Source organism: Python bivittatus, unplaced genomic scaffold (genome assembly GCF_059951505.1).
Source record: "Python bivittatus isolate LINGU-HERP-01145 unplaced genomic scaffold, Pbiv_v1 ctg000480_np1212, whole genome shotgun sequence".
Classification (NCBI taxonomy): domain Eukaryota; kingdom Metazoa; phylum Chordata; class Lepidosauria; order Squamata; family Pythonidae; genus Python; species Python bivittatus.
The window spans coordinates 52,320,253-52,338,765 of NW_028277075.1; the positions used below are offsets into that span (position 1 = coordinate 52,320,253).

Consider the following 18,513-nt stretch of genomic DNA (forward strand, 5'->3'; position numbering starts at 1 on the left):
GTAAAAACTCCCAATTACTCCATAAAGGTAACTTTATGGAGTAATTGGGAGTTTTTACTTTAACTATTGCTACAAGTCTTCTGATTTAGAATGGATGCCCTCCCTCCCCTGGCCACAGTACATTTGTTGTAATGTTTTTAATATACAGAATTCCTTTGCATTATGTTTTTGAAATATGTCCTATCCAGTCATCTTTGCGGGAGGAGAGAAGGAAAAAAAGGCAAACATTTTTTGCCATTTCTTGCTCAAAAATCCATTCTCCCATATATACTTTTCTCAGCCAAAAATAGTAGATGTTCTGTATCCTACATGAACCCCTAGGGGGGAAAGCCCTTTATTTTTGGTATTTTTACTCTGTTCTAACTTTGCTATAGGTTATTTTACTTACTGGAAGTAAACAATTTTAATTAATGGTAATAAATATTTATTTGAGTGCTTCCATAATTCAAAACATAACAAAACCATATACAGAATGCTAAAACTCTTGGATGATGATGATGATGATGATGATGATGATGATGATGATGATGATAGAAGAACGCCATCGGCACTGACAAAATCACCATCAGTCAGTTGCAAAAGGCAGCTTTACTTGGAACAGTTTACATCCTGCAACAATACCTTTAACACCATCAAACAACATCTGCCTATCCCAAGTCCTTGGAAAGGACTTGATAGGTGGATAAAAATGCCAAAACCAGTCTAAACATCTGGCTGACTATGTGACCAACCATAATAATAATAAATGTTGCATATTCATTGTTAAAATCAGAAAGGGAAAGGTAAAAGACTTTTTCTGTTTATTTTAGAATTTAATAACTGGAAAAATCATCTTCTCTTTTTGCAGGAATTATTAAGTCGGACATTGCTAGAAACCCAGAAATTGGATTTAATGGCAGAAGTTTCAGATCTAAAGATCAAGCTGGTTGGAATGGAGAAGGAACAGAGCGAGTATGAAGAGAAGCAGAATAAAGCTGAGGTAAGCCTTGCTTGTTTGTCTTTTCAATTCCTGAAGCTACTTCAGATGGATAAGATCTAGATCTAGGTAGATCTATGTCAGAGAGAAAGTTAACTGACTGAGTAGATTCCAGTTTTTATTTTTCCCTTAACTTTATTTTATTGACTATTTGTTGTTTTACAATTTGTAATTTTTTTATTTTAGCATTTTGCAGAGGTTTTTGTAATAGCAAAATTTAGCTCTCTCCCCATCCCCCCTGTTGTGTTTTTTTTTTCCTTTATCAATAGAGGATGCAAGAACAGTAAAATTCTCCTGAAGAGAAAATACTGCAGATTTTCCTCTTTTAGCAGAAAAGCAAATGGAAGGGAGAAGCTGCCAGAATAAATGGGACCCAAGCTAATTTTGTCTCTTCTGGGGTGGATGATTGATGAAATAGGTATATTAAGGCTTGCAAAACAAGAAATCCAAAATGTTGCCCCCATCCATTCTGATGTGACACTTGGAGTTATATTCAGTCCCCCATCTGGCTACACATGGTCTGAAGGCTGCATGCTTTATACTCCTGATGTAGTTTAAAAATAAAAAATAAAAATTAGTCCTTTCCTACCACCCAGTCCTTTAGGGAAAGCAGATCATTTCAGAAGCACCCCTTTCTTCCTATAGTATTATTCCTGTAGTGCTTTGCCCATTGCGTTATCAGTTTCATAATCCAGTATCAAAGGGTCTGAACTAGATTAATTTTGTATTTGTGTAATCAGTTCTACGGTTCAGTTAGACAACTTTCCAGTCTGATTTTCATCTTATATAAATAGTGTGCACCTTCTTCTATCAGCATTATACTCAGAAATGTATGGAGGTATCATTATCAGAAAGACCCAACATCAAAGCGGTCAGAGAAGTGTAGCAAGTTTGAAAGAAAATAACATAATGTTGCATATCCCTTTGTTGAGGTAGTCATACAAGCAGAATATATCACCTCTATAGATTTGTCCCTTATATCACTTTGCAAAGGTACTTGGAAGTGATAATGCTTCTAAGAGTGCTAAGAGAAGCAAATGATGCAGTTTCACCTTTAGTCTTAAGCTTCAGGAAGCTAATTATTGATTATAGATCACATGATCGAATGAATGAATGAATGAATGAATGAATGAATGAATGAATGAATGAATAAGATATGTATGGGGCATTCCACCTTTTTTGTACTTATTTACAGTGAGCATCTCTGTTTCAAACTGGTAAAAAAAATTTTTTTTTTTTGCTTAAGAACTTTAAAGGTAAGTGCACAGTTAAGTTCCTTTTTAAAAACATGTTTCTTTAAGAAAATATTTATTTTTTGTAAGTCATTGTGATGGTCTTCTTTTTAAAAGTTTATGTGATGGAATACCGCTGGCTCGGTGAAATTGACTTATAACTGCCAAGGAGAAACATCAGAGCAGTTGTTCCCAAAACTGTGCCAGGACATGCTGTGAGAAATCATAAAATCATACAGTGGGAGGGTTAGAAGGGATCTTGGAGATTGTCTAGTCCGATTTCTGGCCAGTTCAGGAATCCACTACTGCAGGATCTCTGACAGATGAACATCCAGTGTAAACATCTCTAGTGAAAGAGAGTCCACCACTCCCTGAAGTAATCTGTTCCGTTGTTGAACAGCTTTTACAGTTGGAAATTCACTCCTGGTGTCCTACCAAAATTATTTTCATGTGATTGAAGCCTCTTTCTTGTCCTGAAATAATTCTGAACAAATCTGCCCATCTTCTACATGACAACTCTTCAGATACTCAGACAGCTATGATGTCTTCCTGAAGTCTTCTGTCCTCCAAGCTGAACATACCCAGTGCCTTCTCATAAGTATTTCCATCAAGGTGCCTTATCACCTTGAACTCCCTCTTCCGGACATTCAGTACTCTAATTTGCCAATCTACTTCTGGTTCCCAGAACTGGATGCTATGTTCTAGGTGTGGTTTGACCAATGCAGAATGAGAAATCACTGATTTTGAACTTGAGATTTTACTTCAGTTGATACAGTCTAGGATTGCTTTTTTTTTTTTTTTTTTGGCAGTTGTATAACATGATTGGCTTATGTGCAGCTTATAATCCACTAAGACACCTAGATCTTTTTCACATTATTGTTGTCCAGTATGGTTCCTCTCATCAATTTTACACTTATGCCTTTGATTTTTTTCTATCCAAAAGTAGGACTGTGCATTTATCCCTGTTGAAATTGATGCTTGTTTCTGCCCATTGCTTTTCAAGATCTTGAATTTTGATACTGTCCTCTAAATTATTTCCCACCCACCCCTAATTATGTTATCTGCAGATTTGATGTTCACATTTTCTAACCCTTCATACAAATAATTTATAAATATGTTGAACTAATACATCACTCAGGGCTTCCCTCCAACTTGATGCAGACCCATTGACATACACATGTTGGATACAATTTTTCAGCCAGCTCTGTACCCATCTACAGGTAGTCCCCGATTAATGGCCACTTGTTCAGTGACTGTTCGAAGTTGTGACAGCACTGAACAAGTGGTGCTTACAACTGGTCCTTGAAGTTCCGGCAGTTGCAGCACCCCCACAGTCATGTGATTGTGATCCGGGCACTTGGCAACCAGCTCACACGATGGTTGTAGCATCCCCCGGTTACATTATCACCATTTGTCACTTTTCCTGCCAGCTTCCCACAAGCAAAGTCAGTGGGGAAGCCAGCAGGGAAGGTTGCAAGTCTCTCCTGCCGATTTTTCTCCCGAGAAGCGTCTGTGGGGCCGCCTGTGTTTCATTGATTCTGCCTGTCCAGTATGATCTGGCAGAGTGGGTGCACCATGGGTCCCCCCGATTAATCATTGTCATCTTTCTGGACCTATGGAAGCGGTTTCTGGACCTATAGAAGCGGTTTCTGTATAGCGGTGTTGCCATCTGGAATGAAATCCCCACTGAGATCTGTATGACTCCCACCCTGAATACATTCTGGAAAGCCTTAAAGAGCTGACTATTTACCCAGGACTTGGGGTAGAATTCCTGAGATTTCCACATTTGTGATGTGTTATATTTGTTTTGTTGTTGGATTGCCATTTTGTGATTATTTTGTAGTTATTTTTTGTACTTGTTTTGGTTAATTTCTATAATTTCTTGGTTTTTGTATTATTTTATTGTTGTGAACCGCCCCAGATTGGTCGGAGTTGGACAGCATCCAAATTGAATAAAATAAGCAAATATTCCTGCTGCACAATTTTTGTGGAAGTGGGTTTATCTCTGTGAAATGTTTTTTATGTGCTTCCTCTATTTCAGTCAAGACACACGCGGAGAATAGTGCCCTGTGGAGAAATAACAGATTGGCTTAAATCAGACAGGTCATTTTATTGTTTCCCACTCTAGTTGAATCTGCCTCCCATTTTAATTCTGAGAAGAAGTGACATAGGTAGTAGAAACCAGATGAAATCAATGTAATAGTCCTGTTTTTTTCAGACAGGAGTAAACAGAAACAGATTGAAAGAAGAGTAGCAGAATCATGTTGCTCTGCAGAGTCTGGGAAATGGTTCCTATGGCAACAAATGTCATTACAGACCTGTAATTATTGTACGTAGTTCTGGCACAAGAATTGGATGGTGCATCCCCTGGATCACCCTGGCTGAGAGGTAGAAGTAAGGGAAGGGTTTAGCATCAGCTTTCAGCTAAGCAAAGGCAACCTGTCAGAGTCCCATCTCTTCCATTTTGAAAATGAATGCCCACTGCAGAATATGTATTTCTCTTTCCGTGTAAACCATCTGCAGCTCTAGTTTAATTTTGGCTTAGTGAGAGAGTTCTCTCTCCAAAATGATACATTCAGAATTTCTTTCCAAAACTTAAGGACTCTCTGCAAATATTTCCAATTTATGCTGTAAGAAAAAAGATTGAGAACATGGATTTTGAGACTTTTATAATTTTCATTCTTGAATGCCCTACCTAGAACTGATTTTCTTATATGAGTTTAAGATGCAATTTGTTATGAATAGAAAGTTGGCTTATGCATATATAACCATATAGAGCCATTCCCTGTCCCAAGCAATAATTATACTCCAGCATAAAGTTAAATTTGACTTTTTAACATTCTATGCTACATTAACATTTTAGAGTTTAAAGTTACCTTTCATGAGAAAATAGATGAGCTGACACTCATCAAATATAAAAACCAGTTGGAATGTTGATAGAGAGTTTAATTATGCCGCTCTGGTGTGTGTATGTGTATATTGTAATGGTAAAGCACAAACTGAGGTTATGGAATGATACCCAAGCAACTGTACCCAAGCTTTCTCATCTCTCTTAGCTCCATGAATTTTGCAAAGGCTCTCTATACTTCTATTTTTATTTGGGAAATAGCTTCATATTTTGAGATACTATTTTCAGCTGTTCTTGTTTCAGAGGATGTTTTCTATGTCTCTCTTTCTGCCATTGAATCTTTGTGATTTGAAAAGAATTCCAGGGTGTTCGTAGGATGTACTTTTAATTCATTGCTCCTGAAAGAGATCTAGAAGGCATTAAAAAGAAAAATATTGGTAGACATTAGGGTATCATTTAGGGATACTTGTGTTTATGAATGATTTTTAAGAACAATTAAGATTCTCTCAGGACAATGGAAGCACCTAGTTGATCTTTGTCGGTGTTGAACAAGCAGGGTCAGAGCTGTTTAAGTACTTGGATGGGAAATCCAGTCTGTAGGCTAGACTGGGAAATTGGACACTCTCCCAGAAGAAGACAGTGATAAAGTACCTTTGTATTGTTGCCAAGAAAACAACAAGGGATATTCTGCTGTTTAGTAAGATTCCACACTAGGCAGATTCCTAAGAATATTTTAGGAAAGTTTGTGATCTATGAGGCCTTTGGTACTTTTTTTTTTTTAGTATAGGATTAGGGTTGTCAGTGCTTCAGATTCTTTTTGGAAGAAGTGCTTCAAAACATAGGAGGATAAGCATAGCACTTATCTGCAACTCATTAAAGTAACCACTTCTGTTTTCAGGATCACAAAGCTGCAGTGGAATCCTTTTTGCAGTAGTTGTGTGATTCTGTGAAAATACAAAAATGCTTTAATGGTGAGGAAGTCTTTCCTCTCCCCCTTTTTTCTTCTTTTCCCTTTGCACTTTTTATTCTTTCTTTTTTCTTTTTATATTTTTCTTAGTTCGTAATTAGTTTTTTCTCTCTGTATTTTTAAACTTCAATAAAAATTATTATTTTAAAAAATGGAATGCTTTAATGAGTTACAAATAGGTGCTACGTTCCCTTTGCAGGTTTTTGGAAGCATGGTTTCCTAACTGAATCTAAAGAATTGCCTAGCCTTAACTAATGGAGATGCACCATTTCTTTTTACCGTGTATGTATTTATAGAAATGTAGTATTAAGCTTTGCAGACACGGTTCCTTCTACAATATGGCAGAAGAAGCATTGGTTTGATATGATCATAGGCAGATGTTCAGGAAATCAGTTGCAGACATGCATTCTTAATGAGTTAGAGACATTTATCAAGCTACAGGACTTTGGAGTCCCCACAATGCATTTTTACCACTTATGATGTTACTTGTCATCTGAGCTTCTTAAGATTGAGAAGGAATTGTTTTGGTTCTTGTTTTAAACATTAATGGGATCTGCTCTGTGGAATGGCCCCTGTGCTTTTCACTATTTCACAAAAGAGAACACCTTAAGGCCTATTGCTGTGACTCATTTCCTCCCCCACCCCCAACCGTCTAAGAGTGATGTTCTTGGCTTCATTTCATGTTGTCTCTGGATGTCATTTTCTGTCTTTCTTATTTAGTCAGTAGTCAACCTGATCAGTGAACTACAAGAACAGATGTGTAGACTGCAACTGGAGATTAACAGTCAAATCCAGGAAAGAAAATCTCATAGTAGGAAGCCAAGTATGGAGGCAGTTGGTTCTCAAGACAGCAGTGAATTGGTAATAGATTTCCCTTCACAGGAGAATTGCTTTCAGTGTGAAGTATGAAGGTCAAATGTTAGCCTGAATCTATGCATTGTCCTTTTTTTGAGGAATAAACTAAACATTACTAACCAGAGTTTGCTGTGACCACTTGGCATGAATTGATGCTGCTTTTACAGAATGCTGTGTTTCATAACAAAGAGGCAGGTTTTGCTTGTCTTGGCTTGGAGTTAGTATAGTAACAAACCATGATTCCCAGTTGTAAATCAGTTTTATCTCCTACAACTCTACATTATATGTAAGGAGATTTTTCAATAATGGTGATCCACCTTTGGGTGTATTCTGGCCTTATTTGTAAAACCCATTTTTACTATATGTAGGCAGTCTCCAATTATGGATTGCAGTGTTACACCTATGTTTTATGTAATGTTGAATTTGTTAATATCTGAAAATTTTAACATATGTCACTAAAGCAGAACCATGCTGCGAATTGCAAAGGTCTAGTTAAATGTTCCTTAGGGATATTCTATGCTTCTTTAGTAACTTATAAGCTTTTATTTGAAGATACCAGTCCTCTTAATTTATAGAAGAAGTGTGTGGGGAATATTGAACCTAATTGCTTTGTTTGGTAAATCTGTTTTAATAATGTATAATTAACAAGGAAAGCAAAAAATAATTACAGACAATCTGTTTTTAAATTAGATTTTATAGTAATTAATGTGTTATTAAATACATTAAGTAATTGTTAAAGGTTTATCTATAATATATTAGCATAATGTATCAAACCTCTATTGTTTGATGGACATGAGAAAATTAAGAAACTGACACAAAATATTATATATATTCTTTTCCCCATCAGATTAGATCAAGTAGGGTCAACTTCCTTCAGGTCCTGTGGGCCTCCATTTAAGGCAATGAGCTTCAAAATGTATTTAAATTATAGGCATCTGAGTTTCATTTATTTTGTACATTTTATTTAAGAGAATCAAATGAATGGGGCACAGGGAAGCCACTATAAAAGCTCAGTCTTGTATTTCTTTGTTTAAAACTCATAAATGTTAATTGCTTATTCTGCAAAACACATCAGTTAAGGCTATCTGGGTTTTGTAGAATAAACCTTCACTGTGTTTGATTAAAACCACGTTATATGTCAGTCTGAAAACTACTTTGGATTAGCTCATGGAATTCAACAGGACTGACACTGGTATGCCTAACATAAGCTCATTTTAAGATATATTACTGGCCCAGGTTTGTTGAAGTTGCAGTGTTATTTTCTGAAACTTGGAGAATCACATTTTGGACACATTTGTTTTGCTCCTGCTGATTTCTTTAAAGTAATGCCTCTACCTCTATCTGTACTGTTGCCTTGCATTAACTATATTATAATAATTGGTTACCTAATATAGACTGAAAAACAAAACAAAGCTGAAAGAAACTGACACAAAATATTATATATATTCTTTTCCCCATCAGATTAGATCAAGTAGGGTCAACTTCCTTCAGGTCCTGTCTATCCGAGAATGCCATCTGACAGGACCTAAGAAATAGGCATTTTTTATTACTGCTCCTATGTGTGGGAACTCTCTCTCTCTCTCTCTCTCTCTCTCTCTCTCTACATAGATCTAATCTGTCCCTTCCCTCCTAGGTTTCAGGAGAATAGTTAAGACCTAACTTTTCCATCTCACTCAGGAATAAGGCATGTTATGTTGGGATACGCTGGCAGACGTAACTTTTTTGGAATTAAAGCTAAAAATGGAATTTGAAGTGACTTTATCAAATATTAAGAGAGAATAGCAAACACCCATATTAACGAAAGGAGATTAGGAATGGAAGTTTCTGGCTTATAAATAAAACAGTGTATTTGCCACACAAAATAGAATGTTATATTCTGCTTCCCCTACTGCAGCATTTCTTAAACTTTTTTCTCTCAGGACCTCTTTCCACTTTTAAAAATTATGGAGGACCCCAACAGAGCTTTTGTTCATATGGGTTATATTTATCAGTATTTACCATATCAAAAATTAAACTTGATGCATTCACTGCCACTATTGCTTCTCATGATTGTTTGGTAGGATTTTAATGTTGTATTGTTTTTCAACATAGGCTGGCAAATAATTTTGATTTTGCAACCCCCTGAGAGGGTCTTGGGGGACCCCCAGGGGTCCTAGGACCACACTTTAAGAAACACTGCCCTACTGCAGTCCTTAATATTTTCAGTCAAGTGGTTCTACCATTCCATAAATTTAACCATGAAATATATTTGCCATTGATAATAATGTTTACATGTGATTGATGTCATTAAGAAGTATTTTTTGATCTCTCACTCCCTGCAGAATTTGTTACAGGAACTCAAACACCTGAAAATTAAGGTTGAAGAGCTAGAAAATGAAAGGACTCAATATGAGTGGAAACTGAAAGCAACAAAGGTGAGCAGCACAATATAGAGAAACATTCCAAGTTTGCCCCAGGAAAGATCTGGACCAATGACTCAATAATCTAATCTAAAATACTTTCTAGGATGCATATTCTAGTTTCCAGAGGGTTGTAATGTGCCCTTTGATTCTTCTTTTGTTTCTGAGTTAGCTGACAAGAATGCTTTTGTAGGATATAGGGAAGCATCAGAAGGAGAATAAGGGGGGAAATATTCACGTGCAAAAGGGGGGGGGAGTTTTTATGGAGCCTAAAACATTTTGCGCAGACCTGTTCCTGAGAAACAGTCTTGCAGAATATTTCAGTCACTTTGCCTTGTTAGAATGAGTATTGGATCTAGTTTGCTCTTTAAAATTTCTGGTTGTTAGAAGTTAAATCCAAAGAAATGTCATAGAAATAGAGGACATGTCAAAATATATATGTATGTATGTACAATAATTTGTATGCTACGTATCCACCAGACTCTAGAACAGGGTTCTCCAAAGTGGTCAATGGGACTATTCATTATAGTGTTATTATTGTTATTTCAGGTACTATTAGTTAAAGTAGTATTTATTAAATTATGTTCATACAATAAATGTTTGGGGATCAATGAACAATCTGAAACTTCATGAAGGGGTCGATGAGCTGAAGAGTTTGGGGACCCCCTCTCTAGACCTTATCCTAACAGACAGTTGTTTTTAGTTGCCAACTCTGAAACCCCACGTGAATGCAAAAGCCATTCCTCTCTTGAAAATCCTCTAGCCAAATATTTCCTACCTTTTAATTAAAAGCAATAGTTCATCCTGTGTAAAACCAGGATATGGGTGGGAACATATATAGATCCATCATCTGGTCTTCTAATACCTTAAAGAAATAAAGGCAGATGGGGGGCTTGTTTTGTTTTGTTTTGTTTTTATATTATTACAAGAAATACTGTAATTCACAGTGATTCTTTGTGTGTTGCTTCTTTGACAAAGTGTTAAGATAGAAAGACAATTACTGTTTATCTGTTCTTTTAGGCTGAAATAGCACAGCTTCAAGAACAGCTAGCTCTAAAAGACTCAGAAATTGAACGATTACAGAGTCAAATCTCGAGGACATCTGCAAATAATGAAATTGCAGAAAGAGGTAATGGTGTTTGCTTATATTTCTGTTGCTGCCAGCTGTTTTTAAGAATCGTATGCAGACTGTTAATATTTAAAATGAAGAATCTGATAGATAGCCATTGTGCCAAAGAGAATGAAAACTGATTTTCTTAATTATCCATACAGCATTTCTGAGTTTGATTATGACAGTTGAATTCCCACATCCTGCTTTATTATCTATGTATCGTGTAACAGTTTTAATTGGTTTGCAGCAATTCAGGTGGAATTCCTACTATAGACTTATTCTGTAGTAGGCAAGCTAAGAGTTTGCAGAAGATTGACTTGACCTCCATATTCTGGGGAAGAGGAGTATTTTCATTAACTACATTACTGTATTATGTATTACAGTTTATACAAAACAATGGGCAACATTTATTAAATGTTATTCTTACTCTCTCTTACTGGCCAAACTGAATATGCTTTATCCATCAGGCACACAAGCAAAGATATGGTTACTGGGTGTGTTCCAGTAAGGATTGGAGAGTGATCTGTCAGAGATGCTATCTGGATTCCTGCATTGAGTCAGGAGGTGGACCTAATGATGTATATGGCCCTTTCCAACTTGATGATTTCATAATATTATGCAATAAATATTCAGCCCTTAATTCTTCTACCAGATCAAATGTGGGTGACTCAATCTTTGTTCCCCTATTATATGGTTGGTAAAATTGAATTAGTGGTGGTTTTCCAAAGGTAAATGACCATTTTTAGATTTAATTTTTTCAAAGATGTCTTAAAACACACTAGGAATTGTATTACTTATTAAATGGACAGGAGTTCTAGTACTGATTTTAATTATTCATAATGTTTTTGCATGTTTTATATTATATGTGCATGTATTACTAGATTTGACTATTTGTCTAAAAATTGCTAGAAATGTTAGCAAATACGCTTCTTTCTAAAAACCACTGATCTATCTATGGATTCCAAAAGAAGGAGGGCCTACGCATTTTAAGTGGCTTAGCTCCTTTCATAACTGTTCTTATCTCCTTTCGAAAAAGGAAAGAGATCAGTAATGTCAAATACTGTATATCTTTTATTACTGGATGCATATTTGATAGAATTGCATATAGTTATCTTCTCTGTTTTTTCCTGCATTCTTCATTGACTTTCTCCATTTCCTGTCATAGAGGAAGTGTATAAGAGAAGGCTAAAAGAAAAACGTAAGCCCTGAGATTTCACTTTCTTGCCTTTCAGATACAAATTGCAGCTAAAATACATTTCTGCAGCAGGGAAAATTAATTTATAATTTGCTGTTAAATCATAATGTGAATACATGTGAATAACTCACTGTTTAAAGCAACCAGACAGCAACTTGAATGATATAAATACAGGTAGTCCTCGAATTATGATGGTAATTGGGACTGAAATTTCCATCGTTAAGCAATGTGGTCATAAAGCGTGACATCACACGTCTGCATTGCTTAGTGTTGGCAATCCCAGCAGCCCCCATTTCTATCGTTAACTGAACCCCACTGGTCGTTAGGCGAGGACCCATCCCACTCCAAGCTATTCCCAGCTTGGTCCCTCCCAGCCCCAAGCCTCAGTAAGATAAGGAACTGTCTCCTCTGCCTCCTCTTCAACTCCACCCACCCACCTATCTCCGCCCCCATCTCTGCCCTTTTGGCTACCCTGCACAGCAGCACTCCGCCACCATCCCCGAGCCTCTACTTGAGCCCCAGCGCTTGAGGTAGCACTTCTCAGCAGCAGTGGCAGCACCAGGGCTGAAATAGAGGCCTGGGGTTGATGGTGGCCAGCTGAGACTGCTGAAGGCCCCCGGCCTCTGCTTCAGCCCCAACGCTGCTGCCACCACTGAGGAGTACCTGAAGGGCAGCCAAAAAGGCAGAGATGGGGGGAGATGGGTGGGAGGAATTGAAGCACCCCTGCAGTTGCAAGCACAGGGGGCTGCCAGTTGCCCAAATTTTGATCACATGACCGCAGGGGCGCTGTAATGGCTGTAACTTCAGGTCTCAGGCATAAGTACCATTCATTCAGCACCACTGTAACTTTGAAAAGTAGCTGAACAAATGGTCGTTAAGTGAGGACTATCTGTACTGTGAGATTTGCGTTACAGATAACATTTTTGTTATTTGTATCATCTGACAAAAAAAATAAATCTCAGTTTGGAATTAGATAACATTACAGTTTTAAATAGGCTCTGTCAAGGTCAATGAACTCCAGTATAAACTCTTTATAGTTACATTCTGAGTAACTAAAATGCTATACCTTAATTAGATGCTGTTGATTTCATTGGGTTTACTCCTAATAAAGTCTGGATTTAATCCATATCATAAATGCAAAAAAAAAAAAATCTTTTAAGGGCTTTTCTACAGCAGGTTCCAATACCCAACAGATCTTGGCAGATTTTGAAAAAACTAAGCAGCATCAGACCTGATTATTACTTGGATGATAGACATCCAGGTTGTAGGATAGACTGGATAGTTGAAAAAAAATCTTGGAATGCAAACCACTATTGTATTGTTGCAGAGAAAACCACATAAAACTGTAACCACCAGGAATTAAGCTCAGCTCAAGGACTTCTTTCCTTTTTATTTCCAGTACCCATCCAGCTTTTATGGTTTTGTAAAATGAGTTCATCCGTAATACGAATTCACCTTTTAAAATATTTTACTTGTATTATAAAGTAAACCACTTTTAAGAGTTCTTAAATATTAAAAGACCTTGACGTGACTCTTTTAGAAGCTTAATAATTATAATGAAAATTTAATCAAAAGTCTCTAAGTACAAAATGCACAGGTTTTTTTTGTCTGGTTACTGCCCATTGCATGCAGTTTTGTCTGGCTTTGTCTTTTTCCCTCCACGCTGCATCTATGTCAACCTTAATTTTTAAGATATAATAAAAATATATAATTACTAATTATTCTACTCCCATCAGTATACTTTACAAAACTTTGTAAATAATTGGAATTAATAATCCAGTGCATGAAACTCTCCCTAAACAATGATATTTCCTCCATACTCTACTAATATTTGTGGGTAGCACTCATTCTTTCTTTGTACTTTCCTTGTGTGTCACATTGCCATCTTTGCAAATTATTCCTTTGAAGCCTAAATAAATCAAGTCATTTTGCATTACAAAAACCCCTAGGACTGGGAAAATGTCCGTTTAAAATTTCTCCGAATTGTTTGGGCAGATGCTATAATCCAGTCCATTTTTATGTCATCAGCTGTATCTTTTTCCCAAAATGCATTGCTAGCGATTTTATGTCTGCAGTGAAGAATCATCCATCCAATTAGTGGCACTTAGAATAATTGAGCCACTTATCCACAACTCTTGATGTTTTATCTTTGAAGCTGTTCTAATCACCTCAGAGTAATTCCAACCTAAAAAACTGAGATTATTAACCCAAATTAAGATTTTACATATAGACTATAACAGGGCAACCGAATCTGGCTACAAAAATGCAGGCAGCCTCTAGTTGTTAGCAAAGAGGTAGAATTTTCTGTTTCTCTTTGCTGCCATCCGGTGGCTGCCTGCATTCTTGCAACCCAGTCAGGAAGAAAGCCATGAAGCTAGCCCACATCAAAAGAAATACACACACAAATATCTTATATTTTAGTAAGACTATAGTGAAACATTTTTATAGGGTGTTGTTAATAGCTTTTGCACAACAAGACTTCATTTTTCCTAAAACTCCTTTGAGCAGATTAGAGTGTAGAAGATGCAGTGGAACACCTGCTACCATTTTTCTTTTGAGTTGCATTACTGGATTTTCTTCCAAGGAGTTTTGTATGACTGAATGAAACAGAAAAGTGGCTATCATTAGAAACAGGGAAGAAGAACAGAATCCAAACTTTATAAACATCTTTGTCTTTGTGGAGTCCTTGGGGTTCTCTGAGCTTGGTTGTTTTCTTGCAAACATTTCATTACCCGGCTAGGTAACATCTTCAGTGCTAGAATGGAGTGGGGTTTGCTCTCTGCTTATATACCGTGGCATGCCCTGCCAGTGTTGGTGTGGGTGTGGGTTTTGTTCTGTTTTATTTTTTCCTCTGGTAGTTCCTTGGTTAGGGTATTGTTCCCTGCTTGATTGTGTGCCTGGCGGTAACTTCTGCTTATCTGGGTGATGATTGCTGGTGAGGAGACGTTCTGGTCTTTTGTTTTCCTCTCTATTGTCTCTTTTGAATAGTGTGTAGATGCTGTTTATCTCTATGTGTCTGTTGATTGCTGCCTTGTCTGAATACCAAGCTTCCAAGAATTCCCTAGCATTTTTGGATTTAGTTTGGTCTAAAATGCTGACAGTTTCCCAGTTAAAACTATGGTTAAGTCTGTCCATGTGTTGTGAGATTAAGGAGTTTTCATGATGTCTTCTGACTGCTAGTTGGTGCTCATGGATGCGTTCTGCTAGTCTTCTGCTTGTTTGTCCTACGTAGTGTTTGTTGCAGTCCTTACACTGTATATTGTAGATGACTCCTCTTTTTTCTTCTTGTGCTACTGGGTCTTTTGGTTTACTTAAGGTATTTTGGAGGGCTTTAGTTGGTTTGTGTGCTATGGAGATGCCATGTGGTTATAATAGTTTGTTGGTGGTTTCTGAGACGTTTCTGATGTATGGCAGTGTAATCCTTTTCATAGCTTGTGTTGGTTGTGTTGTAGTAGGTTGAGTGGTCAGGCACTTTTTGATAACGTTGCATGGATATCCATTTTGTTGGAAGATGTTATATAGGTGGTCTGTTTCCTTTTTCTGCTGTTCTGGGTTGTTGCAATGCATTTGTGCTCACTTGAATAATGTTCTTACACAGCTCTTCTTGTGGGAGGTTGGGTTATTACTTTGGTAATGGAGTACTTGACTAGTGTGGGCTGTCTTCCGATAAACTTGGGTTTCTAATTTATTGTTGTTTCCTCTGCTGATGAGGATATCCAGGAAGGGTAGTGTGTTGTTGTTTTCTTCCTCTCTGGTGAATTTTATTCCTTTGAAGATGTGGTTGATGGTTTCATGTGTCTTCTCTAGTTGTTCCTTTTTTATTATAACAAAGGTGTCATCTACATACTGGATCCATACTTTAGGTTGTATGTGTGGAAGTGCTATAGCTTCTAGGCTATACAATCTCTGCTATGAGTCCTGACAGTGGTGATCCCATGGGTGTGCTTCTGATTCGTTGGTATATTTGTCCATCAGACTGAAAATAGGTAGTGAGGCAGAGGTTGATGATGAATCTTTGTCTTTTCAAGTGATGTTTTAAGGAGATGGATTTTTTTTTTCTCAACAGGTAAATCACTTTGAGTTTGAAACTGTCCATCTTGTTAATAAGCAGTACTTAAAATGTTGCTACTTTGTGTTGCAGGTTTACTTTTCAATAGGGAACTAGTTTCTGCAATCCATAGAAATTTGCTTGTGTACAGACACAGAAACAGACATGTATATATTTAAAGATACCCAAACCTTTGAGCCTTTTACTAGTTGTACAAATTCTAGGCTAATTATTTTTCCTGTTATGCTTTTTATTTTCTGTTGTGTTTTCATTAATTTGTACGTTGTATAGAAATCCACACCAGAAAACTCTTCCACATTCTCCTCCCTAGTGTAGCTGCCTAAACTTCCCTCTTCCGTTAAAAGTCTGAGACTAGGGAAGAAAGCTTCTATGGGGTGGAATTGGGGAAAAAAAGCTGGAGGCCATTCTTTTTTAAAAAACATCACTAATTGTGCTGGGAGGATGTGAAAGAGAAACAAAAATTGAAACCTTCTAAGAGACATGTACATCTGATAAAACCTGGGAACTAGTACACAGGAATTATTTGCCATCTGCCTGGGAAGAGGGGCAATGAAGGTGCTCTAGCTATCATGATTCACTAAATCGATCATTTTGTATACTTTTTGGTAGGTCATACTGTATGAATATTGTTTCTGTTTTTAGATCAAGAGGTCCAGCGTTTGAAAATAGGAATGGAATCATTATTAGCTGCAAATCAGGAAAAGGTGAGAAAGCATTTATGAGCTCTTTTTTTTTTTTTTTTTTTTTTTTGGAGGAAGGTAATGTTAATAGATGATCTGTTCAGCTTCCAGGTCCACCTGCCCTTGTGCTTTTGAATTACAGAGCTGAACTAGAATGCCCTGTTCCAGCTTTCCTATCTGGTCTGAAGAACAAGCCCAACTCTTTAAGAGAGAGATTTTAAGAGGAAAAAAGGATCCTTCTACTCAAGAATACTTTCCATTTCCACTCTGCGTTTCTCCACCCCTTTTGAACTGAAAGATGCTGGGTATCATAAGTTTAAATCAAGATGTAATGAGTGATCATGTAGCAATGAAAATTGCTATTTAGTGTTACAATTTTTTTTCCTAAATCTAACTGCCCTTATGTTTTTGAGTCCCATGTATATACAGTTTCCTTTCTCACTCCTCTTTGAGCACATGCTCAAAGTCCTCCCACTTGCTTTAATCGACAGCTCACAAGCAGCTGCAGCTAAGCATCCTTGCATACACCCTCACCCATCCTCATCTCTTTTGCTCTCTCACTGCTAGAACTGGCCAAGCCCAATCCAACAGAAGGGAAGCTCTTATGTGGTAAAAAGCATGCGCTTACACTTTCTCTTTTTAAAGATTTTATATTTTTGCTGCTGTGCAAAGTCTCACCATGCACAATGCTAATTGATTAATTCACGCCCATTGGTTTATTTCTTTGGCCAGCTTCCTCATTCCTCAGGTATCTGCTCTGTCTCCCTGTTCCTCCTTGGAAGGGATCCATGATGCACTCACCTTGAGATCATGGTTTCTGGCTTTGTTTAATGGTACTGGCTTTTTACTTCCTTTTATTTCCTGATGCTGGCTCTAGCCTTCCAGAATTTTTTTTATTTTTGATTATCACACTGGTAAAATGTCTTAATCTCTTATTATAGTTATTCTATTTTTCATATTTTGTGGAATATAGAATATATTCAAACCTTAGCTAGGGGAAAAAGGGGGACTGGTTCTTTGTAAAAGATATCTGTTCTTTGCACAGTAATAGCAAAAATGTATGCCGGTATTTCTCATAATGTAGTTATCCAGTATTGAAAGTAGCTAGCTAATTAGATTACAGTCCCCAACATCCTAAGCCCTACCATGACTTATTTTTCATTCTCTCACTTATTTCATTGTCTTGGAGAAATCTTGCCATACAACAGCCTTAATCACACTCGACTTTTTGTTTAAATAAAATTAAACAGATAATGTCCCATGAATACTTGGGCTGGGGGAAGGACTAATGGCTTACCTTCATTAACAGAGTGGCTGTCATTCTAGAGATAATTTTTTTAGCATAGAGAGAAAAAGTACTGTGTGTTTGTATAAACCAATTAGACTGGTATGTCTTTGAGGAATGTGGGGCATAAAAAGGATGATAGATATTTTTGTATTAATTTACAGGCTGATGCATCTTCATGCAACAGTTATATGACTTTTAAAGCAAATACCGTGTATATCATTTTAATCCTACTAGTTGTAGGTAGAGAATGTTGCAAGAAGCTTCACATGCTGTCCCATTACCAAGATGTTATTTGCAGCAGAGGGAGTGGCAGAGGCACACTGATGCAAATGTGCATTATTGAATAGGGTTGTGCAGTATTTCAGATTTGATTCAGAAGAGGATGTGCAGAATGCACAAGAGCACAAATGTAGCACCCATCTGCTACTTCTTGAAGCAACCATGCCTTTTGTCAAGATTGCAGAGCTGCTACGTGGATACTTCCACACCTGCCACAGAGTCTTGGAAACATATGGGGCTACTTTAATAATACTCTTGCATTCCAAAGCAATTCTTCCAAATCAAGTCCAGAACATTGCACAGCCATATTACAGGTAGTCCTTGATTAACAACAGCATTTGGGACCGGAATTGCTGTTGCTAAGTGACACGGTCATAAAGCACGACATCATGTGACCGTGCCACTTAGCGATGGCAATTCCGGCACTCCTGGTTGCCATTGTTAAGTGAATCACCACAGGTCATTAAGTGAGGACATCACATGTGCCATTTGTGACCTCCTGCCAGCTTCCCCATTGACTTTGCTTGTCAGAAACTGGCAAAGAAGGTTGCAAATGGTGACTGCAGGACACTGTGATGTCATAATCATGAGTACCATTCATTTAGTGCCGTTGC

The 18,513-nt window shown here is 37.2% G+C and overlaps 1 protein-coding gene across 14 annotated transcripts in view; it reads left to right on the forward strand.

The window, feature by feature from the left end:
* The window catches only part of PPFIBP2 (PPFIB scaffold protein 2), a 134,979-nt gene that overhangs the window by 87,305 nt on the left and 29,161 nt on the right, over positions 1–18,513 (forward strand). For 9 of the 14 annotated variants that reach the window (XM_088145884.1, XM_088145880.1, XM_088145882.1 and 6 more), the window contains 6 exons: positions 848–979; positions 6,744–6,884; positions 9,200–9,292; positions 10,298–10,406; positions 11,554–11,586; positions 16,295–16,356. In XM_088145884.1, the coding sequence (XP_088002010.1) occupies positions 848–979; positions 6,744–6,884; positions 9,200–9,292; positions 10,298–10,406; positions 11,554–11,586; positions 16,295–16,356 (570 nt within the window). The remainder of the gene's footprint in view (positions 1–847; positions 980–6,743; positions 6,885–9,199; positions 9,293–10,297; positions 10,407–11,553; positions 11,587–16,294; positions 16,357–18,513) is intronic. The other 5 variants (XM_088145887.1, XM_015887932.3, XM_088145885.1 and 2 more) reach the window with 3 other exon arrangements.